General features: G+C 37.3%; 1 protein-coding gene across 3 annotated transcripts in view; it reads right to left on the bottom strand.

The window, feature by feature from the left end:
* Positions 1 to 16038, bottom strand: part of CCDC178 (coiled-coil domain containing 178) — a 705487-nt gene that overhangs the window by 504390 nt on the left and 185059 nt on the right. For all 3 annotated transcript variants that reach the window (XM_075316358.1, XM_075316359.1, XM_075316357.1), the window contains exon 11: positions 14679 to 14815. In XM_075316358.1, the coding sequence (XP_075172473.1) occupies positions 14679 to 14815 (137 nt within the window). The remainder of the gene's footprint in view (positions 1 to 14678; positions 14816 to 16038) is intronic.

Raw genomic sequence — 16038 nt, 5'->3', positions numbered from 1 at the left:
TATGTAAAATCATCCTTAAAACCCATCCTGCGTGACAACATATGTGAGGGTACTGAGAATGTAGAGTCCCTATGGGTGGAGATAAGGGGGGGGAGAATGAATAATAAAATACTGATAGGGGTGTGTTATAAGACGCCGAATATTATGGAAGAGATAGAGAATCTCCTCATAAAGCAAATTGATAAAGCAGAGAGTCTCGGAGAGGTAATTATTATGGGGGACTTTAACTATCCTGATATAAATTGGGGAACAGAAACTTGCAGTTAAAGCAAAGGAAATAGATTTTTGATAACAATGAAAGATAATTACCTTTCACAAATGGTACAGGACCCCACAAGAGGGGGAGCACTACAAGACCTTGTACTAACCAATAGGCCAAACCGCATATCAAATATACAAGTTGGGGGTTACTTGGGGAATAGTGATCACAAAATAATAAGTTTTCATGTATGCTTTAGTAAGATGTATAGTAGAGGGGCTACAAGGACACTAAACTTCAGGAAAGCAAATTTTAAACGGTTGAGAGATGATCTTAGTGCAATAAACTGGGATGATGTACTAAATAATAAAAGTACACAAAGCAAATGGGAGACTTTTATGAGCATCCTGCATAGGGCTTGTGCAAAAAATATACCCTATGGGAACAAACATGCTAGAAATAGGAGGAAACCCCTATGGCTAAATAGAGCTGTAAGGGAAGCAATAAAAGAAAAACAGAAAGCCTTAAAAGAATTAAAGAGGGTAGATAGTGATGAGGCATTATATAATTATAGAAAATTAAATAAAATATGTAAAAAGCAAATTAAGTTAGCTAAGTTTCAGACAGAGAGACTCATTGCGAGAGAAAGTAAAAATAATCCTAAAATATTCTTTAACTACATAAACAGTAAAAAACTGAAAAGCGATAGTGTTGGCCCCCTTAAAAATAGTCTTGGTGAAATGGTGGAAGGGGATGAGGGTAAAGCCAACCTGCTGAATGACTTTTTTTCTACGGTTTTTATACAAGAAAACTGAATAGGATAACTGAAGTGAGCACTAATATATATATATGAGTGCAAGCCAAAAATACATACTATATATAAGAATAAGGCTGCACATCAAACTTAGATAATGGTATAATGCCTCAAGCATATGGAAAAAATATTGGAATATACAATGAAAAATGCTACTTGCTAATTTGAACATGTGAATAATGAATTGCATACCTGCTATGAATATTAGGAAAAAGGAGATATTTAGCAATCGCATTGATCAATGTAACTGAGCCCCAAGGCCTCGTCAAGGCATATCTCTATATTGGGGTCCCTAGCTCTGTGACCCTAACTGTGTGTCATCTCATTGCAATTAAAAACTGCTATGGGTGGAGAGGGGTAACTAAGGACTTTCTTATATAGGAGATGGAAAAAACATGGCCGAAAGGGGCGGAGCTGTGTTCACATTCAGAAAAAAAACCACATATAACTGAATAGGATAACTGAAGTGAGCACTAATATATATATATGAGTGCAAGCCAAAAATACATACTATATATAAGAATAAGGCTGCACATCAAACTTAGATAATGGTATAATGCCTCAAGCATATGGAAAAAATATTGGAATATACAATGAAAAATGCTACTTGCTAATTTGAACATGTGAATAATGAATTGCATACCTGCTATGAATATTAGGAAAAAGGAGATATTTAGCAATCGCATTGATCAATGTAACTGAGCCCCAAGGCCTCGTCAAGGCATATCTCTATATTGGGGTCCCTAGCTCTGTGACCCTAACTGTGTGTCATCTCATTGCAATTAAAAACTGCTATGGGTGGAGAGGGGTAACTAAGGACTTTCTTATATAGGAGATGGAAAAAACATGGCCGAAAGGGGCGGAGCTGTGTTCACATTCAGAAAAAAAACCACATATAACTGAATAGGATAACTGAAGTGAGCACTAATATATATATATGAGTGCAAGCCAAAAATACATACTATATATAAGAATAAGGCTGCACATCAAACTTAGATAATGGTATAATGCCTCAAGCATATGGAAAAAATATTGGACTATACAATGAAAAATGCTACTTGCTAATTTGAACATGTGAATAATGAATTGCATACCTGCTATGAATATTAGGAAAAAGGAGATATTTAGCAATCGCATTGATCAATGTAACTGAGCCCCAAGGCCTCGTCAAGGCATATCTCTATATTGGGGTCCCTAGCTCTGTGACCCTAACTGTGTGTCATCTCATTGCAATTAAAAACTGCTATGGGTGGAGAGGGGTAACTAAGGACTTTCTTATATAGGAGATGGAAAAAACATGGCCGAAAGGGGCGGAGCTGTGTTCACATTCAGAAAAAAAACCACATATAACTGAATAGGATAACTGAAGTGAGCACTAATATATATATATGAGTGCAAGCCAAAAATACATACTATATATAAGAATAAGGCTGCACATCAAACTTAGATAATGGTATAATGCCTCAAGCATATGGAAAAAATATTGGAATATACAATGAAAAATGCTACTTGCTAATTTGAACATGTGAATAATGAATTGCATACCTGCTATGAATATTAGGAAAAAGGAGATATTTAGCAATCGCATTGATCAATGTAACTGAGCCCCAAGGCCTCGTCAAGGCATATCTCTATATTGGGGTCCCTAGCTCTGTGACCCTAACTGTGTGTCATCTCATTGCAATTAAAAACTGCTATGGGTGGAGAGGGGTAACTAAGGACTTTCTTATATAGGAGATGGAAAAAACATGGCCGAAAGGGGCGGAGCTGTGTTCACATTCAGAAAAAAAACCACATATAACTGAATAGGATAACTGAAGTGAGCACTAATATATATATATGAGTGCAAGCCAAAAATACATACTATATATAAGAATAAGGCTGCACATCAAACTTAGATAATGGTATAATGCCTCAAGCATATGGAAAAAATATTGGAATATACAATGAAAAATGCTACTTGCTAATTTGAACATGTGAATAATGAATTGCATACCTGCTATGAATATTAGGAAAAAGGAGATATTTAGCAATCGCATTGATCAATGTAACTGAGCCCCAAGGCCTCGTCAAGGCATATCTCTATATTGGAGTTACATTGATCAATGCGATTGCTAAATATCTCCTTTTTCCTAATATTCATAGCAGGTATGCAATTCATTATTCACATGTTCAAATTAGCAAGTAGCATTTTTCATTGTATATTCCAATATTTTTTCCATATGCTTGAGGCATTATACCATTATCTAAGTTTGATGTGCAGCCTTATTCTTATATATAGTATGTATTTTTGGCTTGCACTCATATATATATATATTAGTGCTCACTTCAGTTATCCTATTCAGTTATATGTGGTTTTTTTTCTGAATGTGAACACAGCTCCGCCCCTTTCGGCCATGTTTTTTCCATCTCCTATATAAGAAAGTCCTTAGTTACCCCTCTCCACCCATAGCAGTTTTTAATTGCAATGAGATGACACACAGTTAGGGTCACAGAGCTAGGGACCCCAATATAGAGATATGCCTTGACGAGGCCTTGGGGCTCAGTTACATTGATCAATGCGATTGCTAAATATCTCCTTTTTCCTAATATTCATAGCAGGTATGCAATTCATTATTCACATGTTCAAATTAGCAAGTAGCATTTTTCATTGTATATTCCAATATTTTTTCCATATGCTTGAGGCATTATACCATTATCTAAGTTTGATGTGCAGCCTTATTCTTATATATAGTATGTATTTTTGGCTTGCACTCATATATATATATTAGTGCTCACTTCAGTTATCCTATTCAGTTATATGTGGTTTTTTTTCTGAATGTGAACACAGCTCCGCCCCTTTCGGCCATGTTTTTTCCATCTCCTATATAAGAAAGTCCTTAGTTACCCCTCTCCACCCATAGCAGTTTTTAATTGCAATGAGATGACACACAGTTAGGGTCACAGAGCTAGGGACCCCAATATAGAGATATGCCTTGACGAGGCCTTGGGGCTCAGTTACATTGATCAATGCGATTGCTAAATATCTCCTTTTTCCTAATATTCATAGCAGGTATGCAATTCATTATTCACATGTTCAAATTAGCAAGTAGCATTTTTCATTGTATATTCCAATATTTTTTCCATATGCTTGAGGCATTATACCATTATCTAAGTTTGATGTGCAGCCTTATTCTTATATATAGTATGTATTTTTGGCTTGCACTCATATATATATATTAGTGCTCACTTCAGTTATCCTATTCAGTTATATGTGGGGTTTTTTCTGAATGTGAACACAGCTCCGCCCCTTTCGGCCATGTTTTTTCCATCTCCCATATAAGAAAGTCCTTAGTTACCCCTCTCCACCCATAGCAGTTTTTAATTGCAATGAGATGACACACAGTTAGGGTCACAGAGCTAGGGACCCCAATATAGAGATATGCCTTGACGAGGCCTTGGGGCTCAGTTACATTGATCAATGCGATTGCTAAATATCTCCTTTTTCCTAATATTCATAGCAGGTATGCAATTCATTATTCACATGTTCAAATTAGCAAGTAGCATTTTTCATTGTATATTCCAATATTTTTTCCATATGCTTGAGGCATTATACCATTATCTAAGTTTGATGTGCAGCCTTATTCTTATATATAGTATGTATTTTTGGCTTGCACTCATATATATATATATTAGTGCTCACTTCAGTTATCCTATTCAGTTATATGTGGGTTTTTTTCTGAATGTGAACACAGCTCCGCCCCTTTCGGCCATGTTTTTTCCATCTCCTATATAAGAAAGTCCTTAGTTACCCCTCTCCACCCATAGCAGTTTTTAATTGCAATGAGATGACACACAGTTAGGGTCACAGAGCTAGGGACCCCAATATAGAGATATGCCTTGACGAGGCCTTGGGGCTCAGTTACATTGATCAATGCGATTGCTAAATATCTCCTTTTTCCTAATATTCATAGCAGGTATGCAATTCATTATTCACATGTTCAAATTAGCAAGTAGCATTTTTCATTGTATATTCCAATATTTTTTCCATATGCTTGAGGCATTATACCATTATCTAAGTTTGATGTGCAGCCTTATTCTTATATATAGTATGTATTTTTGGCTTGCACTCATATATATATATTAGTGCTCACTTCAGTTATCCTATTCAGTTATATGTGGGGTTTTTTCTGAATGTGAACACAGCTCCGCCCCTTTCGGCCATGTTTTTTCCATCTCCTATATAAGAAAGTCCTTAGTTACCCCTCTCCACCCATAGCAGTTTTTAATTGCAATGAGATGACACACAGTTAGGGTCACAGAGCTAGGGACCCCAATATAGAGATATGCCTTGACGAGGCCTTGGGGCTCAGTTACATTGATCAATGCGATTGCTAAATATCTCCTTTTTCCTAATATTCATAGCAGGTATGCAATTCATTATTCACATGTTCAAATTAGCAAGTAGCATTTTTCATTGTATATTCCAATATTTTTTCCATATGCTTGAGGCATTATACCATTATCTAAGTTTGATGTGCAGCCTTATTCTTATATATAGTATGTATTTTTGGCTTGCACTCATATATATATATTAGTGCTCACTTCAGTTATCCTATTCAGTTATATGTGGTTTTTTTTCTGAATGTGAACACAGCTCCGCCCCTTTCGGCCATGTTTTTTCCATCTCCTATATAAGAAAGTCCTTAGTTACCCCTCTCCACCCATAGCAGTTTTTAATTGCAATGAGATGACACACAGTTAGGGTCACAGAGCTAGGGACCCCAATATAGAGATATGCCTTGACGAGGCCTTGGGGCTCAGTTACATTGATCAATGCGATTGCTAAATATCTCCTTTTTCCTAATATTCATAGCAGGTATGCAATTCATTATTCACATGTTCAAATTAGCAAGTAGCATTTTTCATTGTATATTCCAATATTTTTTCCATATGCTTGAGGCATTATACCATTATCTAAGTTTGATGTGCAGCCTTATTCTTATATATAGTATGTATTTTTGGCTTGCACTCATATATATATATTAGTGCTCACTTCAGTTATCCTATTCAGTTATATCTGTTTTTTTTTCTGAATGTGAACACAGCTCCGCCCCTTTTGGCCATGTTTTTTCCATCTCCTATATAAGAAAGTCCTTAGTTACCCCTCTCCACCCATAGCAGTTTTAAATTGCAATGAGATGACACACAGTTAGGGTCACAGAGCTAGGGACCCCAATATAGAGATATGCCTTGACGAGGCCTTGGGGCTCAGTTACATTGATCAATGCGATTGCTAAATATCTCCTTTTTCCTAATATTCATAGCAAGTATGCAATTCATTATTCACATGTTCAAATTAGCAAGTAGCATTTTTCATTGTATATTCCAATATTTTTTCCATATGCTTGAGGCATTATACCATTATCTAAGTTTGATGTGCAGCCTTATTCTTATATATAGTATGTATTTTTGGCTTGCACTCATATATATATATATTAGTGCTCACTTCAGTTATCCTATTCAGTTATATGTGTTTTTTCTGAATGTGAACACAGCTCCGCCCCTTTCGGCCATGTTTTTTCCATCTCCTATATAAGAAAGTCCTTAGTTACCCCTCTCCACCCATAGCAGTTTTTAATTGCAATGAGATGACACACAGTTAGGGTCACAGAGCTAGGGACCCCAATATAGAGATATGCCTTGACGAGGCCTTGGGGCTCAGTTACATTGATCAATGCGATTGCTAAATATCTCCTTTTTCCTAATATTCATAGCAGGTATGCAATTCATTATTCACATGTTCAAATTAGCAAGTAGCATTTTTCATTGTATATTCCAATATTTTTTCCATATGCTTGAGGCATTATACCATTATCTAAGTTTGATGTGCAGCCTTATTCTTATATATAGTATGTATTTTTGGCTTGCACTCATATATATATATATTAGTGCTCACTTCAGTTATCCTATTCAGTTATATGTGGTTTTTTTTCTGAATGTGAACACAGCTCCGCCCCTTTCGGCCATGTTTTTTCCATCTCCTATATAAGAAAGTCCTTAGTTACCCCTCTCCACCCATAGCAGTTTTTAATTGCAATGAGATGACACACAGTTAGGGTCACAGAGCTAGGGACCCCAATATAGAGATATGCCTTGACGAGGCCTTGGGGCTCAGTTACATTGATCAATGCGATTGCTAAATATCTCCTTTTTCCTAATATTCATAGCAGGTATGCAATTCATTATTCACATGTTCAAATTAGCAAGTAGCATTTTTCATTGTATATTCCAATATTTTTTCCATATGCTTGAGGCATTATACCATTATCTAAGTTTGATGTGCAGCCTTATTCTTATATATAGTATGTATTTTTGGCTTGCACTCATATATATATATTAGTGCTCACTTCAGTTATCCTATTCAGTTATATGTGGTTTTTTTTCTGAATGTGAACACAGCTCCGCCCCTTTCGGCCATGTTTTTTCCATCTCCTATATAAGAAAGTCCTTAGTTACCCCTCTCCACCCATAGCAGTTTTTAATTGCAATGAGATGACACACAGTTAGGGTCACAGAGCTAGGGACCCCAATATAGAGATATGCCTTGACGAGGCCTTGGGGCTCAGTTACATTGATCAATGCGATTGCTAAATATCTCCTTTTTCCTAATATTCATAGCAGGTATGCAATTCATTATTCACATGTTCAAATTAGCAAGTAGCATTTTTCATTGTATATTCCAATATTTTTTCCATATGCTTGAGGCATTATACCATTATCTAAGTTTGATGTGCAGCCTTATTCTTATATATAGTATGTATTTTTGGCTTGCACTCATATATATATATTAGTGCTCACTTCAGTTATCCTATTCAGTTATATGTGGGGTTTTTTCTGAATGTGAACACAGCTCCGCCCCTTTCGGCCATGTTTTTTCCATCTCCCATATAAGAAAGTCCTTAGTTACCCCTCTCCACCCATAGCAGTTTTTAATTGCAATGAGATGACACACAGTTAGGGTCACAGAGCTAGGGACCCCAATATAGAGATATGCCTTGACGAGGCCTTGGGGCTCAGTTACATTGATCAATGCGATTGCTAAATATCTCCTTTTTCCTAATATTCATAGCAGGTATGCAATTCATTATTCACATGTTCAAATTAGCAAGTAGCATTTTTCATTGTATATTCCAATATTTTTTCCATATGCTTGAGGCATTATACCATTATCTAAGTTTGATGTGCAGCCTTATTCTTATATATAGTATGTATTTTTGGCTTGCACTCATATATATATATATTAGTGCTCACTTCAGTTATCCTATTCAGTTATATGTGGGTTTTTTTCTGAATGTGAACACAGCTCCGCCCCTTTCGGCCATGTTTTTTCCATCTCCTATATAAGAAAGTCCTTAGTTACCCCTCTCCACCCATAGCAGTTTTTAATTGCAATGAGATGACACACAGTTAGGGTCACAGAGCTAGGGACCCCAATATAGAGATATGCCTTGACGAGGCCTTGGGGCTCAGTTACATTGATCAATGCGATTGCTAAATATCTCCTTTTTCCTAATATTCATAGCAGGTATGCAATTCATTATTCACATGTTCAAATTAGCAAGTAGCATTTTTCATTGTATATTCCAATATTTTTTCCATATGCTTGAGGCATTATACCATTATCTAAGTTTGATGTGCAGCCTTATTCTTATATATAGTATGTATTTTTGGCTTGCACTCATATATATATATTAGTGCTCACTTCAGTTATCCTATTCAGTTATATGTGGGGTTTTTTCTGAATGTGAACACAGCTCCGCCCCTTTCGGCCATGTTTTTTCCATCTCCTATATAAGAAAGTCCTTAGTTACCCCTCTCCACCCATAGCAGTTTTTAATTGCAATGAGATGACACACAGTTAGGGTCACAGAGCTAGGGACCCCAATATAGAGATATGCCTTGACGAGGCCTTGGGGCTCAGTTACATTGATCAATGCGATTGCTAAATATCTCCTTTTTCCTAATATTCATAGCAGGTATGCAATTCATTATTCACATGTTCAAATTAGCAAGTAGCATTTTTCATTGTATATTCCAATATTTTTTCCATATGCTTGAGGCATTATACCATTATCTAAGTTTGATGTGCAGCCTTATTCTTATATATAGTATGTATTTTTGGCTTGCACTCATATATATATATTAGTGCTCACTTCAGTTATCCTATTCAGTTATATGTGGTTTTTTTTCTGAATGTGAACACAGCTCCGCCCCTTTCGGCCATGTTTTTTCCATCTCCTATATAAGAAAGTCCTTAGTTACCCCTCTCCACCCATAGCAGTTTTTAATTGCAATGAGATGACACACAGTTAGGGTCACAGAGCTAGGGACCCCAATATAGAGATATGCCTTGACGAGGCCTTGGGGCTCAGTTACATTGATCAATGCGATTGCTAAATATCTCCTTTTTCCTAATATTCATAGCAGGTATGCAATTCATTATTCACATGTTCAAATTAGCAAGTAGCATTTTTCATTGTATATTCCAATATTTTTTCCATATGCTTGAGGCATTATACCATTATCTAAGTTTGATGTGCAGCCTTATTCTTATATATAGTATGTATTTTTGGCTTGCACTCATATATATATATTAGTGCTCACTTCAGTTATCCTATTCAGTTATATCTGTTTTTTTTTCTGAATGTGAACACAGCTCCGCCCCTTTTGGCCATGTTTTTTCCATCTCCTATATAAGAAAGTCCTTAGTTACCCCTCTCCACCCATAGCAGTTTTAAATTGCAATGAGATGACACACAGTTAGGGTCACAGAGCTAGGGACCCCAATATAGAGATATGCCTTGACGAGGCCTTGGGGCTCAGTTACATTGATCAATGCGATTGCTAAATATCTCCTTTTTCCTAATATTCATAGCAAGTATGCAATTCATTATTCACATGTTCAAATTAGCAAGTAGCATTTTTCATTGTATATTCCAATATTTTTTCCATATGCTTGAGGCATTATACCATTATCTAAGTTTGATGTGCAGCCTTATTCTTATATATAGTATGTATTTTTGGCTTGCACTCATATATATATATATTAGTGCTCACTTCAGTTATCCTATTCAGTTATATGTGTTTTTTCTGAATGTGAACACAGCTCCGCCCCTTTCGGCCATGTTTTTTCCATCTCCTATATAAGAAAGTCCTTAGTTACCCCTCTCCACCCATAGCAGTTTTTAATTGCAATGAGATGACACACAGTTAGGGTCACAGAGCTAGGGACCCCAATATAGAGATATGCCTTGACGAGGCCTTGGGGCTCAGTTACATTGATCAATGCGATTGCTAAATATCTCCTTTTTCCTAATATTCATAGCAGGTATGCAATTCATTATTCACATGTTCAAATTAGCAAGTAGCATTTTTCATTGTATATTCCAATATTTTTTCCATATGCTTGAGGCATTATACCATTATCTAAGTTTGATGTGCAGCCTTATTCTTATATATAGTATGTATTTTTGGCTTGCACTCATATATATATATTAGTGCTCACTTCAGTTATCCTATTCAGTTATATGTGGGTTTTTTTCTGAATGTGAACACAGCTCCGCCCCTTTCGGCCATGTTTTTTCCATCTCCTATATAAGAAAGTCCTTAGTTACCCCTCTCCACCCATAGCAGTTTTTAATTGCAATGAGATGACACACAGTTAGGGTCACAGAGCTAGGGACCCCAATATAGAGATATGCCTTGACGAGGCCTTGGGGCTCAGTTACATTGATCAATGCGATTGCTAAATATCTCCTTTTTCCTAATATTCATAGCAGGTATGCAATTCATTATTCACATGTTCAAATTAGCAAGTAGCATTTTTCATTGTATATTCCAATATTTTTTCCATATGCTTGAGGCATTATACCATTATCTAAGTTTGATGTGCAGCCTTATTCTTATATATAGTATGTATTTTTGGCTTGCACTCATATATATATATTAGTGCTCACTTCAGTTATCCTATTCAGTTATATGTGGGTTTTTTTCTGAATGTGAACACAGCTCCGCCCCTTTCGGCCATGTTTTTTCCATCTCCTATATAAGAAAGTCCTTAGTTACCCCTCTCCACCCATAGCAGTTTTTAATTGCAATGAGATGACACACAGTTAGGGTCACAGAGCTAGGGACCCCAATATAGAGATATGCCTTGACGAGGCCTTGGGGCTCAGTTACATTGATCAATGCGATTGCTAAATATCTCCTTTTTCCTAATATTCATAGCAGGTATGCAATTCATTATTCACATGTTCAAATTAGCAAGTAGCATTTTTCATTGTATATTCCAATATTTTTTCCATATGCTTGAGGCATTATACCATTATCTAAGTTTATACAAGAAAATGCCATGGCAGATGACATGACCAGTGATACCATAAATTCACCCTTGAATATTACCTGCTTAACCCAGCAGGAAGTACGCCGCCGCCTCGAAATCACTAAGGTTGACAAATCTCCGGGCCCGGATGGCATACACCCCAGAGTACTACAGGAATTGAGTTCTGTGATAGATAGACCATTATTTTTAATCTTCACAGATTCCTTAATAACAGGGTCGGTACCGCAGGACTGGCGCATAGCAAATGTGGTGCCAATATTCAAAAAGGGGGACAAAATCTGAGCCGGGAAATTATAGGCCGGTAAGTTTAACCTCTACGGTTGGTAAAATCCTTGAGGGTTTCTTGAGAGATGCTATACTGGAGTATCTCAAGAAAAATAACCTTATGACAGAGTATCAACATGGGTTTATGAGGGATCGATCCTGTCAAACTAATTTGATCAGCTTCTATGAAGAGGTAAGTTCAAGCCTGGACCAGGGAAATGCAGTGGATGTTGTGTATATGGACTTTTCAAAAGCTTTTGATACGGTGCCACACAAAAGGTTGGTACATAAAATGAGAATAATGGGGATAGGGGAAAATATGTGTAACTGGGTTAAAAACTGGCTCAGTGATAGGAAACAAAGGGTGGTTATTAATGGTACGTACTCGGACTGGGTCTCAGTTCATAGTGGGGTACCACAGGGGTCAGTATTGGGCCCGCTTCTTTTCAACATATTTATAAATGACCTTGTTGGGGGCATGCGGAGTAGAATTTCAATATTTGCAGATGATACTAAACTCTGCAGGGTAATCAATACAGAGGAGGATAATTTTATATTACAGGGAGATTTATGTAAATTAGAGGATTGGGCTGAGAAGTGGCAATTGAAGTTTAATGTAGATAAATGTAAATGCACTTGGGTAGAGGAAATAAGATTTATGATTATGTACTTAATTGTAGAACACTGGGTAAAACAGACACAGAAAAAGACTTGGGTGTATGGGTGGATGGTAAACTTCACTTTAGTGGACAGTGTCAGGCAACTGCTGCCAGGGCTAATAAAATAATGGGATGTATTAAAAGAGGTATAAGTGTTCATGAAAAAAATATAGTTCAACCTCTGTACAAGTCACTAGTGCGACCGCACTTAGAATACTGTGTACAATTCTGGTCACCGATATATAAGAAGGACATAGCTGAACTGGAGAGGGTGCAGAGAAGAGCCACCAAGATTATTAGAGGAATGGGTGGGCTGCAATACCAAGACAGGTTATTAAACTTGGGGTTATTTAGTTTGGAAAAATGAAGGCTTAGGGGGGATCTAATCACAATGTATAAATATATGAGGGGACAGTACAGAGACCTTTCCAAAGATCTTTTTACACCTAGGCCTGCGACTGGAACACGGGGGCATCCGCTACGTCTTGAGGAAAGAAGGTTTAATCATAATCACAGACGAGGATTCTTTACTGTACGAGCAGTGAGACTATGGAACTCTCTGCCGCATGATGTTGTAATGAGTGATTCACTACTAACATTTAAGCAGAGCCTGGATGCCTTTCTTGAAAAATTTAATATTACCAGTTATGTATATTAGATTTTATGACAGGGTATTGATCCAGGGAACTAGTCTGATTGCCGGATGTGGAGTCAGGAAGGAATTTTTTTCCCCATTGGAGCTTGTTTGCCACATTGGGTTTTTTTGCCTTCCTCTGGATCAACATGTTAGGCTACGGGTTGAACTAGATGGACTTAGAGTCTCCCTTCAACCTTAAAAACTATGATACTATGATACTATGATCTTTTAATGATTTAAAAAAAAAAAAAAAAAAAATCGATATGGGCTTTGCCATATTTTATTTAGGGTTTATTTAGACAGATGATGGACAGCAGAAGGCAAGGCTAGGGGAATAGTGATAACCAATCAATTGATGTTTCGACCGGTAGGGTCTTTGTCACAAAATATCGCTTATCTGAATACAGTAAGGGCGCTCCCGTGCCTGTGTCCCAGCTGGTCTGTCAGAGTCACACTAAATAAACCCTAAATAAAATATGGCAAAGCCCATGTCGATTGATTGGTTATCACTATTCCCCTAGCCTTGCCTTCCACTGTTCACGCCAATATTAGGTATGGCAACCATGAATTTCTGCTAAAGTTAAAAAAGAAAACACAACACAGAGAAAAATATTTTTTATCAGAAATGAAACACAACACAATTAGTCACTCCATCATTATTGAACTAAAGAACCTCCCCTCCCCCCTCCGCCGTAGTCCTGGGTCGAGGGTCCCATGACATCCAATCCGGATACAATGTCATCTGATCGGTTTGCCGGAAGGCAAACCGATCAGATGATGTGTCAGGTTCAAAGACCTGAATTACATGACACATCAGCTGATTGTATCAACAGCTTTTAAACAATCAGCTGATGCATCAGTAGAAAAAAAACCCAAAAACTATACTCTTCTGTGCAGACTCCCGTCCGATCGCTGCAGGACCCGCTGGTAATCAGCTGATGCGGTCACCTGACGCCGAGATCGTTATACAGGTCACTGATCGTTACTGCGTCGTTGGTAAGATCTGACTGTGTGACATCTCACCAGCGACCTCCCAGCGACTTACCAGCGATCCTTATCAAGTCACATCGTTTTCGGGATCGCTGGTAAGTCGTTAAATGTGACGGGGGCTTAAGGGTATGTGCACACTGAGGTTTTTTAGAAGTCTTTTGAGAAGATGAAAACTTTGAAAAATCATTCAAAAACATTTGAAAGACTGTCCTTATTAATTTCTATTGTAAAGTAACTTGCTGGTCCCACGTTCAGTTTTTTTAGTGTTTTTCTTCCACTTCAGGTTTCAAAAAAACGCCTGGTGGGAGCAATTAATGTGCATGACAATTCATTGAAGTGGCTACTTATGGAAACTATTCCAAAATAGGTACTGTCTAATGACATGGCCTCAAAAAACTTCAGGAAAAATTCTGCACTGAATCTGTGCTGCAACAAATGAACATAACGCACAGCAATGTAGAAACGATACTGCTGTGCACATTTTCGGTCTTTTGTTACGTCTTTTAACTGTATTAGGTTTAAAAAAAACATGAAATATAGTGGATGTATTACACAGACAAAGCTTCACTTCAAAAGTTACTTGAATATATTTACTATCAACTACCTCAAATTTAATCTGTGACTCCTGCACAACTAGCAAGGTCTCCAGAAGGAAAACTAAATAAAACAAAAAGAACAACTGGTAAAATAAAAGTCATTCTTAAACGGCATACAGAAAATCATTACTTAACCTGTTTGCAGTTTTTATTGACATGTCCTCATTTTCCAGAGTAAGGGTCTTATTTTCATATTCTAAGCCTCTTAGGGCATGAAGTGTTTTATGAAGCTGCTGTTCCAAATCAGATAGCTGAGCCTGGAAATCTGATTTCTTGAATAAAAATAGAAAAACAATGTTACCTCAAATTTTCTGAGTCAATAATATTGGATTCAAAGGTTTGATTTTAGTGGACTTGAAGCCATAATTGTTTGATCACAATTCAATGTATTATACTACTGTGTTGCTGGTATCTATTATGGCCATCTAGAATGGTGCTTACAGAGAGCCATGACAGTTCAATTTGCACTGGCCTGGTCCTCTGTGGCAGCCAGAGGAGATGAGCAAACGTGAGGTTCGGAAACCGACTTCCAAAAACACAAAGTTCGGGTTCGATGTTCGAGTGAGAAGAAAGAAAGTTCAGCTCACCGATCTGTTTACCGCTGTCTGTATGGACCCGGCGCACGGAAGGCTTGGCTGCCCAATTCACAATAGAAGAAAAAGAAGTCCAGCGCAGTCCTCAGAGTGTGTCTTTGAAATATTCCACGTTTTATTTAAAAAATCCATAAAAAATTCAAATACAAAGCGGTCAGCAGGGAAATTGAGTGCTTACAGAAACCCCATAGAACTACGCGTTTCGACACAGTCTTACTCATGTTCAATGAACATGAGTAAGACTATGTGTTCTGTATTCTGTATGTAACCCCTTCTCACATGGAATTAATGGTGCTCTATAAATAAATAAATAAATAAATAATAATAATAATAATGAATCAAATTGTTCATATCTAATAACAACATTATTAGCAATCCACTAATTCATTGTGAGGTAGAGCAATGGATGATAAAAAAAAAATGCCATCCATGTCCGACTACTTAAATTAGGCATCTAATGGGTTAAACAGCTGGACATGTCATGAAGACACTGTCATCTTTCGGGCAACCAGGTTGTTCACAGGAGAAACGAGCAGCAGAAGTTTTGGTATGTGTCTATACTCCAGAATAGGGCCCAGTTGTTGCCACTCGATAGGCAAGGGAAGGCTTCCATTCTGTCCATATAAGTATTGAGCTGGCCAACCAAGTTCATTAGAAACCAATTGGGGAGCTCAATAACAGGTTGTGGTCCTTAGCCCAAAATGCTTCCAGTGTGAAAAAGGACAGGTTTTGCCAAGGTATGTGGTAGGCCGCACCATGGAAATGGCATGGATGGGCACTAGAATCAGATACAGTGCAGGTAGAGAGCTGTGAAGTGTTTATTCAGTGATCAGATGACCTAGGGTTTACTTTGGAGCTGTCAGATATTTTCTTCTTTATGAATGAAGATAATGCAGCTAGGT

Source organism: Anomaloglossus baeobatrachus, chromosome 6 (assembly GCF_048569485.1).
Source record: "Anomaloglossus baeobatrachus isolate aAnoBae1 chromosome 6, aAnoBae1.hap1, whole genome shotgun sequence".
In the NCBI taxonomy this organism is placed as follows: domain Eukaryota; kingdom Metazoa; phylum Chordata; class Amphibia; order Anura; family Aromobatidae; genus Anomaloglossus; species Anomaloglossus baeobatrachus.
This window is presented reverse-complemented; position numbering and strand designations above follow the sequence as displayed.